Source organism: Notolepis coatsorum, assembly GCF_963971535.1.
Source record: "Notolepis coatsorum genome assembly, chromosome: 18".
Lineage (NCBI taxonomy): Eukaryota > Metazoa > Chordata > Actinopteri > Aulopiformes > Paralepididae > Notolepis > Notolepis coatsorum.
Genome location: NC_140182.1, coordinates 9,602,295 through 9,622,175, shown reverse-complemented (window position 1 = coordinate 9,622,175; position 19,881 = coordinate 9,602,295). Strand labels below are relative to the sequence as shown.

General features: G+C 43.4%; 1 protein-coding gene across 1 annotated transcript in view; it reads right to left on the bottom strand.

The window, feature by feature from the left end:
* LOC311244824 (uncharacterized protein) overlaps positions 1-19,881 on the bottom strand; it is a 152,994-nt gene that overhangs the window by 57,006 nt on the left and 76,107 nt on the right. Inside the window, exons 19-20 of the mRNA XM_084334507.1 lie at positions 17,173-17,235; positions 14,849-16,322 (exon numbers count right to left, since the gene is read on the bottom strand). Coding sequence (XP_084190633.1) covers positions 14,849-16,322; positions 17,173-17,235 — 1,537 coding nt within the window. The remainder of the gene's footprint in view (positions 1-14,848; positions 16,323-17,172; positions 17,236-19,881) is intronic.

Genomic DNA, 19,881 nt, shown 5'->3' with positions numbered 1-19,881 from the left:
GAATAATCGATTAATATTCCGCAGTCCAGTGTGTTAGCAATTGGTGGATAAATGTGAAATGATATGCATAATAAATCAGCATTGGGTTTTAGTTTTTTCTGCGAAGGGTTCTTTAGTGGTGGTGCCTACTGATGTCCGTTTGTTTACATAATACAATATTCTGCACCTTTTGATGACATCATACCACCAGTAGGTTCCACTCTTCCCTTACTGGTTTGAGTGGGAACTGGGAATAGTTGTTGTCCCCCCCCCCACTCCCCCACCCACCCAACCCCCTCTAATGTACAGTTTCTTCCCCTTCGGATTTCATTTTTTTTTTTATTATTATGTTTTCTTACACAGTACTGTATATTTGTATGTCATAAATGTCTTGATGAATTGAAAATGGAGGACCCTGATGTAAACAAGACGAAATAGTCTCATATGAGAGAATAGTCAGTTAATATTAGTCCAGTGTGTAGCCTACTACTGTTAGCAATTTGTGGATACGTTTGTGAAATGATATGCATAATAAATCAGCATTGAGGCTTGAGTTTTTTCGTGAAGGGTCCCTTTAATAACTGTCCTTTATTGCTGCCTACTGGAAGATGTCCGTTTGTTTACATAATAATAATAGACTCTACACAGACAGCGCGTGAAACACAGTCACCACCATCAGTACTATCTTCACCATCTCCAAAGCAGATCACCTGACACGAGGAGGCTGTCATGTGTGTAATAACTAATAATCAATGACCTGGCTACAACAATCACATGTAAACACTGCCTCTATAGCTAGAGCTGAGTGATGATGGCACTACTATACTGTACTAGGCATATGGATCGAAATATTTAGATATTGTGTGTTGAGCATTTAAAAATAAATCTGCGTAGCAAATAATATTAGAAATTAATGTGAGAGCGACTACACCCCCCTCCAACGCAACAATGTCGACCTCTACGCGCAAAAAGAGACGGCGTGCACGCCGCGCACAAAGACATGAACGGGATATTAATATGGCCTTGATTGATTGATTGATTGATTGATTGATTGATTGATTGAAAACTTTATTAACAGATTGCAGAATGGGTACAATACAATACAGTACGGCTCAATACACCACAATTGTTAAGGGGATGCAGACCAGAGAAAGACTTTCATCTTGTTTACATCAGGGTCCCCCATTTTCAATTCATCATAAGCCTTGATAATAATAACAACAATGCCTCTCACGCACGCTGCTGCTGCAGAGAGAGAGGGGCTGCATGCAGCTCGGCTCAGCTCAGCTCCGCGGCGGCGCGCTACTAGAATAAACCGACCTAGATTGCAGGGAATAAAGGACCGAAAAGAATGCGGACAATGTTCAACCATCACGTCATCACGCGTGCAGGCAGTGTGTCCTGATCCTGAAAAAGCAACTCATCATCAACGAAACGAGGAATGTGATTCCATTAATAATATGTTCTGTTGTTGTGACGCGCAGAGATCAGCAGCATGCGGCGAGAATGAGCGCTCCACTGAGCGGCATGGTTATTATTATTAATATATAATAGAAATGAACGAGAGAAAGCAAAGAAAATGCATTTCACCTTACCTTTACTGTACACACAACGGACTAACACTGCGAACCAGCGGGATGTTATGATGATATGGATCAAAAAAACAAAGCATCGGTGGTAGTAGCAGTAACTCCAGGTGTAACGGTTATTATTATTATTATTCCCATCATCATCATCATCATAATAATACGGAGAGAGAGAGCGCGCACAGAGGAACGCGCGCTGCTGCTGACGCACACACAACACAACACAAGCGCGCCGCGCGCAACCACCGTGCGTGTTGTGGAGGCGCTCGGATCATAGCAGCCATGAGCCGCGCCGCTGCTATAATGTCGGCTATATAATAACCAGGTAATCGGCTAATCGGACTAATGGTGGGTTTGACAGCTCGCTGTCATGATGGGGGTGGGGGGGGGCACCCCTGTCTTCTCTCTCCAAGCGCGCACTCACCTCTCTCTCTCTCTCTGTGCGTGCGTGGAGCAGCCCGTCCCGGGGCACACAGGGGGGGGGGCACAGACTACAGCTGACTACATTCCTCTAGGTTCCATAATAATAAGACAGAGACATTTAAATTAAAGTATTGTTTTGGGGGGTTTGTTGATAAGGGACTGCATGGTTTAGCTATATAGGCTATAGGTATTATTACTAACGAGACGGGGAGGGAGGGGTTAACAGAAGGTGCACTTTAACACTAACGTGGTGAACTAAAGGATGAGGTCATGGTTCAGAAGGGAGAGGGAGAGAGAGAGAGAGAGAGAGAGAGAGAGAGAGAGAGAGAGAGAGAGAGAGAGAGAGAGAGAGAGAGAGAGAGAGAGAAAACTAAGGCTGACGTCACCTTCAGCCAATGGGAGCCGGCGGCTCGGGGGTTAGGTGACGTCAGCCTGCCTCTGATCCACCAGATTAAAGGGACAACATGGGTTTTTAAAGGAGACGCGCGCCTCCTCCTGACAGCCAGGCGGGGCGGTGTGTGTGTGTGATTAGATTACATTACATCAGATTAGATTGCATGCATGCATGAATGAATGAATGAATGAATGAATGACTGAATGAATGAATGAATGAATGAATGAATGAATGAAAACTTTATTTAACAGATTGCAGAATGGGTACAATACAGTACGGCTCGATACACACAATTGTTAAGGGGATGCAGACCAGAGAAAGACTTTCGTCTTGTTTACATCAGGGTCCCCCATTTTCAATTCATAGTGAATTCAAATGTATTGTCATTATACAGGCACCGCACAAGTACAATACAACGTACAGTATACAAATAAACGAGTACTACTGAGTAATAGTGCTAATCAGATGTAAGTACAGAGTTGTAGTAATATACAATGTACAGGTGATTAAACTGGGTATACATATAAACGAGTACTACTGAGTAATAGTGCTAATCAGATGTGTAAGTACAGAGTTGTAGTATTAATATTAAGTGTGTCTTCTTCCGTCCTGACGATGAATGAAATATGGTGCCACCACGAAATAAAGTACCTATAAGCAGCACTGACTGATAAATGTCCCCAACCTGCACCAAGTGGTCACTCAGCCCCTGCTGCGCACAGAAGACAAGAAGAATTAATTAAATCATATTTTCTCGGATCACAAACAATCACACCGACAACAAGCTGCCGCCGGCAAAACAATAATATGCAATGTGAAAAAGTGATGACCGATGGAAGCATGATGACGAGAGTGTAGATTAGTACGGTGGTCGCCACAGTGTGAAGTACACTTTTATTTAATGCTTTGCTTATATAAATAAATTAAAAGTATTCAGGGGGAAAGTGGTGCCTTGTTGGCAAGGGATTGCTTTCTAGGCTGTGGTTTTAAACCCACACAGCATTTAAATCATAAATCCAAATAAAGCCCGGCTTGTTGGCTTGGCCTTAAAAACCCTGCAACTCCCCCAATTAACACTGAGACATCAAGGTATATAGCCTTCAATATAAAATACAAACAAGAAACAATTACATACAGTACAAGTTACATAACGGAGTAAAAAGAAGAGAAGAAGAGAGTCTCTCAACACAGCTAGCGGTGTTCGTTAAAGAATCTCAGTATAGAGCATCGAGGCGTCAGAAACCTATCACCAGTTACAGTAAATGACCAAGTATGGCTTTGTCAGTATTCCAATGTACAGTGTACAGTGTCCCCCCCCTACCCCCCCCCCCCCCCACCTCCAATGTACAGCACCCACCCACCCACCCAACCGCACCCCACCCACCCAACCTCCCCCAATGTACAGTTTCTACGTCAAAGGTATATACACTCTTTTTTAGACTCTTTTTGTATCACAAACAGTACTGTATTTGCAAATCTGGTATGTCATAAATGTACAGATGTAGCAGTACTGTCTATCTGTATGTCATGTATGTCATATGTTATGATGAATTGAAAATGGGGGACCCTGTTGTAAACAAGACGAAAGTCTTTCTCTGGTCTGCATCCCCTTAACAATTGTGTGTATTGAGCCGTACTGTATTGTACCCATTCTGCAATCTGTTAATAAACTTTTCAATCAATCAATCAATCAATCAATCAATCAATCAATCAATCAATCAATCAATCAATCAATCAATCACTATAAATGAGCTTCAATGAGGTAAGTAATGAAGATTCAGATTCAGATTCAGATTCCTTTTATTGTCAACTAGGGATGCTCGATATTGGCTTTTTTACCGATACCGATATACCAATATTGTCCAACTCTTAATTTCCGATACCGATATCAACCGATATCAACCGATACCGATATATGCAGGGTCCCCCCCCCGAAAAAACGGAATAATTTCATGTAATTAACACAACATTATGCATACTTTGACAATAAATAAAATAATAATTTGTTCTTACTTGCTTGCCTGGGTAAATAAAGGTTAAATAAATGTAAAAAAAAATATATATATATTGAAAACCGATATATTTTCCGATATCACATTTTTATGCCAATATCGGCCGATAATATCGGACATCCCTATTGTCAACCTTTTACAGCAAAAATAAAGAGTGAAATTCACTTTGTTGTGGTTCCTTGGCCGTAGCAGTATCCAATACAATATAAAATAAAAACAGCATAGAATAAAATAAAATAAAATAAAATAAAATAAGAATCTATGGGGGGAGGGGTAATAGATTGTGTTATTCCTATCATCTCCTCCAGGACAGTCTATCAGTATAAGCATGGGTCACCGTCTCACACTCTCACTCTCTGGTATCTCTCATGGCCAGAAATGAGAGAATGTATTGTAGCCATACTGTACATTCCCAAGCAGCACCAAGGCCAGTAACTGAGAGACCCACAATATGTGTTTGGTTTGATATCATCTATCTAAAAATGGAAGGAATCTCGATGAAATCAAGATTACAAACATCACAAAACAAACTGGTCAGACTACTGCTTGACCTTACTCCTAGAACCCACCTCACCCCTGCCCACTTTGACAACCTAGGATGGCTGAGTTAGACGACAGAGTACAGGAACTTGCAATGGGCCTGGTCTACAAGATACACTACACGACTAAGGTACCCATGTACATGTCAAAATACTTCCCAAAGGTCAGTGATTTCCACGATCACAACACCAGAGGGAGCTCCACAAATCATGTTAAACCCAGATTCGGCTCAAACAAGGGACTAAACACGTTTTGCAATTATGCCACATCAATGTGGAACGCCCTACCCAAAGCTGTAAAGGAATGTGGATCCCTACCCACCTTCAAAACCGCTCTGAAAGAGCACCTACGGGTGGCGGCAATTAGAAACTGGTAAATGTCCAATTCTCTTTTAGATTCAAAGTCTGTTTACATCAATACATTTATTTTAATATTTTCTGTTATTATTATTATTATTATTATTATTATTATTATTATTATTATTATTATTATTATTATTATTATTATTATTATTATTATTATTATTATTATTATTATTATTATTATTATTATTATTATTATTATTATTATTATTATTATTATTATTATTATTATTATTATTATTATTATTATTATTATTATTATTATTATTATTATTATTATTATTATTATTATTATTATTATTATTATTATTATTATTATTATTATTATTATTATTATTATTATTAAACGCCTGGATTTCCCCCAAGGGGATTAATGAAGGAACACTTGACTTGATCAGAATATGACCTGCTGACTTTGAAGGCGGCTGGATTTCTGCACAGGCATTACATTGTATACACCGCCGTCCACTGGTAGAACAACGTAACTGCACTCTGTAGCACCTCCTGGTGTATTTATACCAGCGTCCAGCAGGCGGCAGCAACCCTCAGAGTCCAGGAGGACATCGCCAAGCCTGCAGTGCAGACATGATTGATTGATTGTTTGATTGATAGATTGATAGATTGATTGAAAACTTGATTAACAGATTGCAGAATGGGTACAATACAGTACAGCTCAATACACACAATTGTTAAGGGGATGCAGACCAGAGAGAGACTTTCGTCTTGTTTACATCAGGGTCCCCCATTTTCAATTCATAATGAAATCGCTCTCAAAGAGCACCTACGGGTGGTTGCAATTCGAAACTGGCCCCGGTAAATGTCCAAATAGACGCCCCCCCCCCCTCACCCACCCACCCAACCCCCACCAATGTACAGTTTCTTCCCCCTCTAATGTATATATATATATATATATTTTTATGACCTCTTTCTCTTAAACAGTAGGCCTACTGTATCTGTATGTCATGTATGTCATAAATATCGTGACTTTTAATCCTTGGTATTAAGCGAAATAATGGATGTATTCAAGGGGGGTCCGGTGGGGGAGGGAAGAACGAGCAAGAGCATTTATGTGTTGTATTGTATTGTAATTAATCTGTGTATATCTTTAATCTTTAATCTACATCTATTTTAATAAAAAAAAACGGGCTGTCATGATTGTTAGTATTATGTCGGTAATAGCCCTGTGATTTATAGTGGATTTCTACTGTAAATGTTTGTATGTCATGTCAAAAAAATAAAATAAAAAATGTGTTCACAAAAAAAAAAAATTTCGTGATGAATTGAAAATGGGGGACCCTGATGTAAACAAGATGAAAGTCTTTCTCTGGTCTGCATCCCCTTAACAATTGTGTGTATTGAGCTGTACTGTACTGTACCCATTCTGCAATCTGTTAATAAAGTGCTCAATCAATCAATCAATCAATCAATCAATCAATCAATCAATCAATCAATCAATCAATCAATCACATGTCTCCTGTTCCTCAGTCAGAAATAATATCCTTTATCTTCAAGCTAAATCTAAAGGTGGGGTTTGGTTGTAAATGGTAAATGGCTGAATTTATATAGCGCTTTTATCTAAAGCACTTTACAATTTGTTCCTCACATTTGACCAATTCACTGATACATTCACACACCAATGGCAGAAGCAACCATGCAAGGTGCCAACCTGCTCATCACGAGCAATTAGGGGTTAAGTGTCTTGCTCAAGGTCACTTCGACACGCTGCCCGGGAGGAGCGGGAATTGAACCAGGAACCTCCGGCTTACCAGACGACTGCTCTACCTCCTGAGCCACCGTGTAGGGTGGAGGTAGGTTGTTGTACGGTGGAGATACACACACACACACACACGCACGCACACGAACACACACGCACGCACACACACACACACACACGCACGCACGCACGCACGCACACACGCACACACACACACACACGCACACGCACACTCACACACAAAGGAAGGAAAGACTCAACAGCGGCACAATTTCATGAAAATCTACTTTTATTTTGGATGCAAAAACTCACAACTTTAAAGCAATACTGTATAGCAGAGAGGAGGAATACTGGTTGCTGGTTGGTTGTAATGTCTGACTGTTTGGCTGTTTCTCATCCCCCGCTGTTGAGGGTCAAGAGGACCAGGTCGGCGCCCCGAAGACAAACACTGAAAATAAAGCTCTTCAGTCAAGCGTACCGTGGACATTATCAGAGGACAAGGTCTACTGTCCCACTACAGCTGTTCAGTCAAGCGTACTGTGGACATTATCAGAGGACGAGGTCTACTGTCCCACTACAGCTGTTCAGTCAAGTGTACCGGGTTCATTATCAGAGGACGAGGAGGTCTGTCCCACTACAGCTGTTCAGTCAAGCGTACTGGGGTTCATTATCAGAGGACGAGGTCTACTGTCCCACTACAGCTGTTCAGTCAAGTGTACCGGGTTCATTATCAGAGGACGAGGAGGTCTGTCCCACTACAGCTGTTCAGTCAAGCGTACTGGGGTTCATTATCAGAGGACGAGGTCTACTGTCCCACTACAGCTGTTCAGTCAAGTGTACCGGGTTCATTATCAGAGGACGAGGAGGTCTGTCCCACTACAGCTGTTCAGTCAAGCGTACTGGGGTTCATTATCAGAGGACGAGGTCTACTGTCCCACTACAGCTGTTCAGTCAAGTGTACCGGGTTCATTATCAGAGGACGAGGAGGTCTGTCCCACTACAGCTGTTCAGTCAAGCGTACCGGGTACATTATCAGAGGACGAGGAGGTCTGTCCCACTACAGCTGTTCAGTCAAGCGTACTGGGGTTCATTATCAGAGGACGAGGTCGTCTACAGCTGTTCAGTCAAGCGTACCGGGGACATTATCAGAGGACGAGGAGGTCGTCTACAGCTGTTCAGTCAAGCGTACCGGGGTTCATTATCAGAGGACGAGGTCGTCTGTCCCCCTACAGATGACCCCCTCCCGCTTTTCATCCCAGTTCCATTTCCCACAGAGACCGTCGTGGCAGTTTGATTTGTTCTATATCTCTGGGGTGGCGGGTTATGAACGGGTCTAAACGGGTCTGAAGCCCCACAGAGAGCGGGTCAGAACAGGTCTGAACCGGTCTGAACGTGTCTGAAGCCCCACAGAGAGCGGGTCGGAACGAGACTGAAGCCCCACAGAGAGCGGGTCGGAACGAGTCTGAACCGGTCTGAACGTGTCTGAAGCCCCACAGAGAGCGGGTCTGAACGGGTCTGAACATGTCTGAACAGGTCTGAACCGGTCTGAAGCCCCACAGAGAGCGGGTCTGAACGGGTCTGAACATGTCTGAACAGGTCTGAACAGGTCTGAACATGTCTGAACAGGTCTGAACCGGTCTGAACTGGTCTGAAGCCCCACAGAGAGCGGTCCCCTGGTGATGCTCAGTACTGTTGACGTGAAGGATTCAGACTCGAGAGTGTGGTTTCGTCACGTACAGTCTACAGAACGAGCCGTCGTTGCGGTTATAGCTGCCTTTTTTTCTCATGTCGTCAACCGAGTGTCGCCTAGAATCACCAGGTGGAACGGAGTGGCAGCTCAGTCTGAGGTAAAAGTCTCCAAGAAAACAAGATCATAAAAAAAAACACAGGAAGCAAAGCATATTAAAGCAAAGCCTGTAGGCATTAAAGTAATGATACTGAAGACTGAACATAATCAATGCTTGTTCTTCCGTCTCATAAGGTAACTTATAGGTAGTCGTCACATTTTTGTTCTGTCAAAATCTTGCAATATATAAACCAAAGGTTTGACCCACAGTATGAGCTACATTCCATCGTGGTGTAAAACGGAAATATACACAAGGCATCTACTTGAAAGGATTGTATCAAAATGTTTTCTAAAAATATCTCTGGTTGGTTTTTTCCCACAAAAAAAGCAAACTGTATCAAAAGCATTGGGGCGAGAGAGAGAGAGCAAGCAATATAATAGGCGCTAAACCCTTTACAGTATACACGACAGAGAAAGCAGGACAACCAATCACGTCGCTTTGATTGTGAGACCTATGGTCTCCCATACACAGCACATGCAATCCATTAAAGTGGACAGTCAAAAACACGACACAGGAAGAGGACGGCTGAACATCGGAGAGAGACAACCTCGGGTTGGTCTATTGTGCTTGATATGGGCTGTGGCCGGTCTATACAACAATCATTCTGACTAGGGATGTACGATATTGGCTTTTCTTTTTACCGATATCCGATATACCGATATTGTCCAACTCTTCATTTCCTATACCGATATCAACCGATACCGATATATGCACGGTTTCCCCCCCCCCCCCAAAAAATGGAATAATTTCAGGTAATTAACATTACATATCTCTTGTCGTGGAATTAACACAACATTATGCATACTTTTGACAATAAATAAAATAAGAATTTGTTCTTACTTGCTTGCCTGGGTAAATAAAGGTTAAAAAAAAAAAAAAAAAAAACGTATTTTTTTTAAACCGATACCGATCATTTCCGATATTACATTTTAATGCCAATATTGGCCGATAATATCGGACATCCCTAATTCTGACCTCACGTGTTCAGGCTACTGTTGAGAGCAGCAGAGGCGTCACAAAACCCCGTCTCTGAGGGGCTTCAAATATTATGTAAAGAAAGTACTTGTGGACCACAGGGAAAAGGTACATTGGTATTGTACGTTATGTTATAGCCATGAGTAATATAATGTACAATGTGTATGTATTACAAATAAGTAAATATATTGAGGTATTTACTATCCTTCTCTGTTGTCGCACCCACCCTCTGGAACTCACTCCCTCCAAACCTCCGCAGTGCTACATCCCTGCACTCCTTCAAACCCAAACTCAAAACCCACCTCTTCACCACATTTGTAAATGACTCTGCCTGATTTCCCTCTTCCCTTTTCTTTCCTTTTGATTTTGTTGTTACGTTGTTCCCTGATCCCCTTCCCTTAGCTGCCCCCTCCTGTTAAGCGCCTTGGGTCTCCTGAAAGGCGCTATATAAATCTAAGATATTATTATTATTATTATTATTATTATTATTATTATTATTATTATACATTACATATTCATTTTTTGTTTGAGTTCCCTTTGTCGGGAAATTAATCTGGGACACTCGCAATGGGAGGCAAGAGCCTTTATCTCAAGACTACCAAGATACACACTATTTTGAGTGCTGCTAACCCTAACCCTAACCACACTGTTACCTTACACTAACCATAACCTCAACCCTAACCATAACCAACCGTAACCCTAACTTCCTATCTTTGTTGTTAAATGTTAAAACTAATCATCATCATAGTATTGCCGTGTTTGTAGGTTGTCAGGGTGAGTGGGTGTTTTATTTAGTCTATAGTGGTGACGACAGCATTTGCCCGCAGCCACAATCATCGTTGGTTCCACTTCCGATCACGCTGTTTGTTTTGGACTTTCGCCAAGACGGAAAGTAAATATATTACTTATGGCTATAACATAACGTACAGTACACAGTATGTACCTTTAGTCCTGCGGTCGATTTGTACTTTATTTACGTTTCCTGATGGGACCTTGTTGCAGCAGCTGGATCTGTCTGCTCCCTACTGGATCTGTCTGCTCCCTACAGGATCTGTCTGCTCCCTACAGGATCTGTCTGCTCCCTACAGGATCTGTCTGCTCCCTACAGGATCTGTCTGCTCCCTACAGGATCTGTCTGCTCCCCACAGGATCTGTCTGCTCCCTACTGGATCTGTCTGCTCCCTACAGGATCTGTCTGCTCCCTACAGGATCTGTCTGCTCCCTACAGGATCTGTCTGCTCCCTACAGGATCTGTCTGCTCCCTACTGGATCTGTCTGCTCCCTACAGGATCTGTCTGCTCCCTACAGGATCTCTCTGCTCCCTACAGGATCTGTCTGCTCCCTACAGGATCTCTCTGCTCCCTACTGGACTCGTCTGCCCCCTACAGGATCTGTCTGCTCCCTACAGGATCTATCTGCTCCCTACAGGATCTGTCTGCTCCCTACAGGATCTGTCTGCTCCCTACAGGATCTGTCTGCTCCCTACTGGATCTGTCTGCTCCCTACAGGATCTGTCTGCTCCCTACAGGATCTGTCTGCTCCCTACAGGATCTGTCTGCTCCCTACAGGATCTGTCTGCTCCCTACATGATCTGTCTGCTCCCTACAGGATCTGTCTGCTCCCTACAGGATCTCTCTGCTCCCTACAGGATCTGTCTGCTCCCTACAGGATCTGTCTGCTCCCTGCTGGACTCGTCTGCTCCCTACAGGATCTGTCTGCTCCCTACAGGATCTGTCTGCTCCCTACAGGATCTGTCTGCTCCCTACAGGATCTGTCTGCTCCCTGCTGGACTCGTCTGCTCCCTACAGGACTCGTCTGCCCCCTGCTGGACTCGTCTGCTCCCTACAGGACTCGTCTGCCCCCTGCTGGACTCGTCTGCTCCCTACAGGACTCGTCTGCCCCCTGCTGGACTCGTCTGCTCCCTACAGGACTCGTCTGCCCCCTGCTGGACTCGTCTGCTCCCTACACCGCTGTGTTGTTCTTGTGTATCGGCTGCTAAACCCTGAACGGATACTTGAGCCAGATCCTCCAGAGCTGCTCTCCATTGATTTTTCCGATTGGTCTGATTCTATTTGTAGACCGCGCCCCCCCCCCCCCCTCAGTCTCATTGGCTGTGTGACGCCGCGCCCCCCTCAGTCTCATTGGCTGTGTGACGCCGCTCCCCCCTCAGTCTCATTGGCTGTGTGACGCCGCGCCCCCCTCAGTCTCATTGGCTGTGTGACGCCTCCGCGTGAAGGTCTTCTAGTAGGTGGCTGTGATGCAGGAGTGGTCTACTGTAAACACCAGTATTATGGGCCATGAGAACGACACACAAGACAGCATGGTAAATACTGGAGATTGCACAGAGTGCCTAATCGATATAATTCACTGATTGATTGTTGATTGATTAATGAATTACTTAATTAATCAATGAATGACCTAATCTTTATACATTCCTCTATGTTCCATAATATTGTATACATGCCTCGGTTTTCAATGAACACTTAGCACCATGCAACCTGAAGATGAGTTGGCTCTTGCGCCAAGAGTTGAACTGTAGGCCTGCTGCTGCATCTATGGGATTATTCTTTTTCTTTTACATTTAAAAGGGAGATCGTTTTGGTGTAAATAAGAAACATCCATGGGTGAACTATAGTTCAGGCAAGGTGTCCCTCAGTGTGGAATATATATATATATTGGGGATGCTCGATATTGGCTTTTTTACCGATACCGATATTGTCCAACTCTTAATTTCCGATACCGATATCAACCGATACCGATATATGCAGGGTTTTCCCCCCAAAAAATGGAATAATTTCAGGTAATTAACATTACCTCTTGTTGTGGAATTAACACAACATTATGCATACTTTTGACAATAAATCAAATCAGAATTTGTTCTTACTTGCTTGCCTGGGTAAATAAAGGTTATAGAAATGTAAAAAAATTATAACTTTTTTTGAAAACCGATACCGATATTTTCCGATATCACATTTGAATGCCGATATCAGCAGATAATATCGGTAGGCCGATAATATCGGACATCCCTAATATATATATATATATATATATATATATATATATATATATATATATATATATATATATATATATATATATATATATATATATATATGTTTTTATACTAAACATTAGTTAAACATTAGGCTGGCGTTTGTTTTGTTCTGTAGAATTAAATTAAACACTTAAATGGGCCCTTAATTATTAGGACAACCTCTCAGGAAAAAAGCTGGTTGTTCCTCTTCACAGGGACTCGGTAAGAAACCATTGTAAGAAACACGGAGATGTTGCAGATCCACATAAACCTCTCGTTAACGTTCCTTTACATTCCTTTTGTTAACTATAGGTTAATTTAGTTAACTGTAGGTTAATTTAGTTAACTGTAGGTTCCTTTTGTTAGCTGTAGGTTCCTTTTGTTAACTATAGGTTACTTTTGTTAATTGTAGGTTCCTTTTGTTAACTATATGTTCCTTTTGTTAACTGTAGGTTCCTTTTGTATGTTCCTTTTATTAACTATACGTTCCTTTTGTAGCTGCAAGTTATTTTTATTAACTATACGTTCCTTTTGTAGCTGCAAGTTCTTTTTTATTAACTATACGTTCCTTTTATTAACTATACGTTCCTTTTATTAACTATACGTTCCTTTTATTAACTATATGTTGCTTTTATTAACTATATGTTCCTTTTATTAACTATACGTTCCTTTTATTAACTACGTTCCTTTTGTTAACTCTATGTTCCTTTTGTTAAATGTAAGTAACTTTTATTAACTATAAGTTCCTTTTGTTAACTATACATCACTTTTGTTAATTATACATTCCTTTTGTTAACTGTAAATTCCTTTAGTTAATTATACGTTCCTTTTGTTAGCTGTAAATTACTTTTGTTAATTATACGTTCCTTTTGTTAGCTGTAAGTTACTTTTGTTAATTATACGTTCCTTTTGTTAGCTGTAAGTTACTTGTCGCTGCTGTCGGGACAAAACCTCATAACTCCAAAAACCCAACTTTTCAGCAGATGAAAAAAACTAACACAGATTTGAGGGTGAATAGAGTTAGGAGGTTTAGACAAATGATCGGTTTAATGCTTTCCCATTGTTTAAACTTTGTAAAACCCACACACACATATGGAGGATGATCTACGGAGTTGATTTATATAATAAAAAAAATATTCAAAAAATGGAGTTATGAGGTTTTGTCCCGACAGCAGCGTTTTGTTAGTTGTAAGTTACTTTTGTTAACTATATGTTCCTTTTGTTAGCTGTACGTTTATTTGTTAACTGTAAGTTTCTTTAGTTAATTATATGTTTCTTTTTAAGTAACTTTTGTTAGCTGTAGGTTCCTTTTGTTAACTATACATTCCTTTTGTTAACTGTACATTTATTTGTTTCTTTTGTTAACTGTAAGTTACTTTTGTTAACTGTAAGATACTTTTGTTAGCTGTAAGATACTTTGGTTAACTGTAAGTTACTTTTGTTAGCTGTACGATACTTTTGTTAACTGTAAGATACTTTTGTTAGCTTTACGATACTTTTGTTAGCTGTACGATACTTTTGTTAGCTGTACGATACTTTTGTTAACTGTAAGATACTTTTGTTAGCTGTACGATACTTTTGTTAGCTGTAAGATACTTTTGTTAGCTGTAAGATACTTTTGTTAACCGTAAGATACTTTTGTTAGCTGTACGTTGCTTTTGTTAACTGTATGTTTTGTGGTCATATGGTTTATTTAAGACTCGTTTCAAGTCGTACGGCATTAACCTTCCCCTGCTCTCTGGCTCAAGTGGATCGACCGTTCTATTCACATTGAAATCAATGAGACTATCATTTCCGTAGAAGTATTTGGATGTGAAGAATTTGAGATCTTAGACAAAAACATCTGCCTCCCTAAATTCAGTCTGGTCAAAGACGAACAATAAGCGCAGATCTGGAGTCAGCCACATAGTCCCATCTGAATGAGGTGAAGGAGGGCGAGACTGAGATGATGGTGTCCCGCTGGCGGCAGTGGCACAGTGTACAGTGGCGTGTCTCTGGATGGGTCTGGCTGGGCCTGGATGGGTCTGGCTGGGTCTGGATGAGTCTGGCTGGGCCTGGATGTGTCTGGATGTGTCTGGATGTCTCTGGATGGGTCTGGCTGGGTCTGGCTGGGTCTGGCTGGGCCTGGATGGGTCTGGATGAGTCTGGATGGGCCTGGATGGGTCTGTATGGGTCTGGCTGGGTCTGGATGTGTCTGGATGTCTCTGGCTGGGCCTGGCTGGGTCTGGATGTGTCTGGATGTGTCTGGATGTCTCTGGCTGGGTCTGGATGTGTCTGGATGTGTCTGGATGGGTCTGGATGGGTTTGGGTGGGTCTGGGTGGGTCTGGCTGGGTCTGGTTTGGGTCTGGATGGGTCTGGTTGGGTCTGGCTGGGTCTGGCAATGCCTGGGTGGGCCTGGATGTGTCTGGATGTGTCTGGCTGGGCCTGATGAGTCTGGCTGGGCCTGGATGAGTCTGGCTGGGCCTGGATGTGTCTGGATGTGTCTGGATGTCTCTGGCTGGGCCTGGATGTGTCTGGATGTGTCTGGATGTCTCTGGCTGGGCCTGGATGTCTCTGGCTGGGTCTGGATGTCTCTGGCTGGGCCTGGATGTCTCTGCTGGGCCTGGATGTCTCTGGCTGGGTCTGGATGTCTCTGGCTGGGCCTGGATGTCTCTGGCTGGGTCTGGATGTCTCTGGTTGGGTCTGGATGTCTCTGGCTGGGCCTGGATGTCTCTGGCTGGGTCTGGATGAGTCTGGCTGGGCCTGGATGTGTCTGGATGTGTCTGGATGTGTCTGGATGTGTCTGGATGTGCCTGGATGTCTCTGGCTGGGCCTGGATGTGTCTGGATGTCTCTGGCTGGGGCCTGGATGTGTCTGGATGTGTCTGGATGTGCCTGGATGTCTCTGGATGTGTCTGGATGTGTCTGGATGTCTCTGGCTGGGCCTGGATGTCTCTGGCTGGGTCTGGATGTCTCTGGCTGGGCCTGGATGTCTCTGGTTGGGTCTGGATGTCTCTGGCTGGGCCTGGATGTCTCTGGTTGGGTCTGGATGTCTCTGGCTGGGCCTGGATGTCTCTGGCTGGGTCTGGATGAGTCTGGCTGGGCCTGGATGTGTCTGGATGTCTCTGGCTGGGTCTGGATGGGTCTGGGTGGGTCTGGATGGGTCTGGATGGGTCTGGGTGGGTCTGGATGGGTCTGGGTGGGTCTGGATGGGTCTGGGTGGGTCTGGATGGGTCTGGGTGGGTCTGGATGGGACTGGATGGGTCTGGGTGGGTCTGGATGGGTCTGGGTGGGTCCTGGATGGGTCTGGATGGGTCTGGGTGGGTCTGGATGGGTCCGGGTGGGGTCTGGCTGGGTCTGGATGTGTCTGGATGTCTCTGGCTGGGTCTGGATGGGTCTGGGTGGGTCTGGATGGGTCTGGTTGGGTCTGGTTGGGTCTGGTTGGGTCTGGATGGGCCTGTATGGGCCTCTACTCCTCTGCTGTGTGAGACAGCTGCTTCTCGTACAGGCTGAGGACATGATGCACGAACTGGTACTGCTCACTCGTCTGGGATCATGCCTCCCCTGCAACACACATATATTTACAGTATGTTTATGCATACAACATAACCAACACACATATATATATATTTACAGTATGTTTATGCATACAACATAACCAACACACATATATATATATTTACAGTATGTTTATGCATACAACATAACCAACAACACATATATATATATTTACAGTATGTTTATGCATACAACATAACCAACACACATATATATATATTTACAGTATGTTTATGCATACAACATAACCAACACACATATATATATATTTACAGTATGTTTATACATACAATATAACCAACACACACATATATTTACATATTTTTTAATCTTTATAATCTTTTCCCCGCCCTCATATATTTATATTCAGATCTAATTGCATTGCCTATATTTATGTCTTCTACTATTACCCTACTCACACCTGTACCTCCCCTCCCCCCTCCTCCCTGCTGGTATGACGCCAGAATTTCCCCAAGGAGATCAATAAAGGAATATCTTATCTAATCTTATTTTACACACCTAAATGCACTGGAATACATTATTATTATTATTTATCTTTTGTTAACAGGTCAGTTTACTCTTAACAGGTCAGTTTACTACAGTTTACAGTTGACTGACCTTACTAAAATTAACACTTGTTACTGACTCTCTCTCTCTCTCTCTCTCTGCTCTACAGAGGAGGTAGTGTTGTGTTACTGACTCTCTCTCTCTCTCTCTCTCTCTCTCTCTCTCTCTCTCTCTCTCTCTCTCTCTCTCTCTCTCTGCTCACCTGTCCAGACGGAGGAGGCAGGTGGTCTTCAGGATGTCGACCACGCCCTCACACCTCAGCTGTCTGCACAGGATGGAGGTGGCAATGAAACAGCCTGTTCGCCAATCCCAGCACTGCAGGGAGGAGGAGGAGGAGGGGAGGAGAGGAGGAGGAGGAGGAGGAGGAGGAGGAGGAGGAGGAGGAGGAGGGGGAGGGGGGGAGGAGGAGGAGGAGGAGGAATAGATTAGAGGAGGAGGAGGAAGAGATAAGAGGAAGAGGAAGAGATAGAGGAGGAGGAGGAGGAGGAGGAGGAGAGATAAGAGGAGGAGGAGAGGAGGAGGAGGGGGAGGAGGAGGAGGAGGAGGAGGAGAAAGAGATTAGAGGAGGAGGAAGAGGAGGAGGAGGGGGAGGAGGAGGAGGAGGAGAAAGAGATTAGAGGAGGAGGAAGAGGAGGAGGAGATAAGAGGAGGAGGAGGAGGAGGAGAAAGAGGAGGAGGAGGAGAAAGTGATTAGGAGAGGAAGAGGAAGAGATAAGAGGAGGAGGAGGAGGAGGAAGAGAAGGAGAAGGAGGAGAGAGATTAGAGGAGGAGGAAGAGGAAGAGATAAGAGGAGGAAGGAGGAGAGAGATTAGAGGAGGAGGAAGAGGAAGAGGAGGAGAGAGAGGAAGAGATGAGAGGAGGAGGAGGAGGAGGAGGGGAAGAGATGAGAGCAGGATGAGGCGAAAGAGATGAGCAGCAGAGGAGGAGGAGGAAGAGGAAGATGAGAGGAGGCAGGAGGAGGAGGAGGAGGAGGAGGAGGAGGAGGAGGAGGAGGAGGAGGAGAGGGGAAAGACATGAGAGCAGGAGAGGAGGAGAGAGATGAGCAGGGCAGGGTGAGGGGAAAGGGGAGGATATGGATTGATTGCACCATTGATTAGCACTGATCCCACTCATTTCATCAGTGTGTCAAATCCTCCCGGGGGAAATCCTCCCAGTGGAGGGTTACCTAGGTTAGTACCGTACTCAAGGAAATTAAATTCCAAGGGGCTTTTGTTGATTGTAGCTGTTCTGTGGTCCTACCTGGGTGATGCATTTGTGAATCTATATTCAAGTGATTGTAACGTTGTATATATTGCACTTTTACCTAATCCTCACACCTGAGAGAGACATGTTCATAACTCCATGTCTCACAAGAGAGCCTGGGGCGGGTCTATCCTTTGTGTGTCTATAAAGTGTCTATTCAGCAGCTTTATCATAGAGCCTTCAAGGTATTTGCCAGGAAACCATTGGCATACCACCATTGCAATATTTTGAAACAATATAGCTTTTTGAGCTTTGAAAATGTCAAAGTCTTAAAAAGCTCTTGTTTCATCTACAAATGCCTACATGGACTAGTATTTCTGTGTATTGCTGTTATGTATTTGTAATTTTTTTTACTGTTTTTATGTGTCCTGTTTTTATGTATTTGTACATTTCTTACTGTTTCTATGAGTCCTGTTTTTATGTTTGGGGACAACGGATGAAAATTAGCTTCGTGCTAAATCCGGCAATTTTTACACTCCACAGTGTTCATTAATTTTGCATTGTCCCGCCCAAATAAACAAATGAATTTTTTAATTTTTTTTACACAGTCCTACCTGCAGTGGACGATGACAGGGCCACTGGTGGGCGGAGCTTCCTCTCTGGCCCTCTCCACTTCCTGTACCAGTTCCAGAAGGGGCGGAGCTTTGTCTGGAGTCTTCTGATCCGGCCAGGAGGTATACCAGTACTGCCACAGGGGGCGCTCCTCCCCCGCACACTGACACACACGCACGCACACACACACACACACACACACACACACACACACACACACACACACACACACACACACACACACACACACACACACACACACACACACACACACACACACACACACACACACACACACACACACACACACACACACACACACACACACACACACACACACACATATGCAGAGAGCCACATGGACACATATGCACAGTGAGTACACACACAAAGTAACACACGCACAGATGGGCATATAGGCATGACATAATGTGCGAACTAGGGCTGTCCCCAACTAAGGATTTGGATGGTCGACTATGATTGGGCAAAATTTGCCGCTAGTCGACTATTGGTCGACAAAAAAAATAAATTATAAAATTTCTTTATTTCTTTAAACATTTATTTATTTATTTTTTTGTTTTTTATCATTCCATTTGGGCTGTGGGGGTGCTTAATGTCTGAAGGAGTCGACTGAAGGCTTCTTGTCCTCTGCAAAAGCATGCAATTGGTCCACTGATGGATACATCTTGATATTTGTCTAGTCTAGTGTGTTCATTAGATGGTGAAATCCTCTTTCAGTGCCTCTGTGCCTGTTTTCGTAGGCAGTTAGCCTCTGGTATGCATGCCATTAGCGTCTTTTCTTTTGGAAAGAATGATAAAAAATTTAAAATTTTTAAATAATAATAAATATATATATATTTTTTGTATTCGACTAAGAGGAATATGCAGATGACCTAACAGTGTCTGTGATGTCAGTGTCTGTGATGTCAGCGTCCTCACCTCCAGGGAGAAGACCCTCAGACTGTAGTCGTCCTCCTGGGTTACTGACACAACAGTGATGCTGATGTCCTCATGGGTCACAGTGTCCTCAGGCCAGTACTCTGCACACTTCTACAGGACACACACACACACACACACACACACACACACTGAGTTTGATTGTTTTTAACCAACGTGA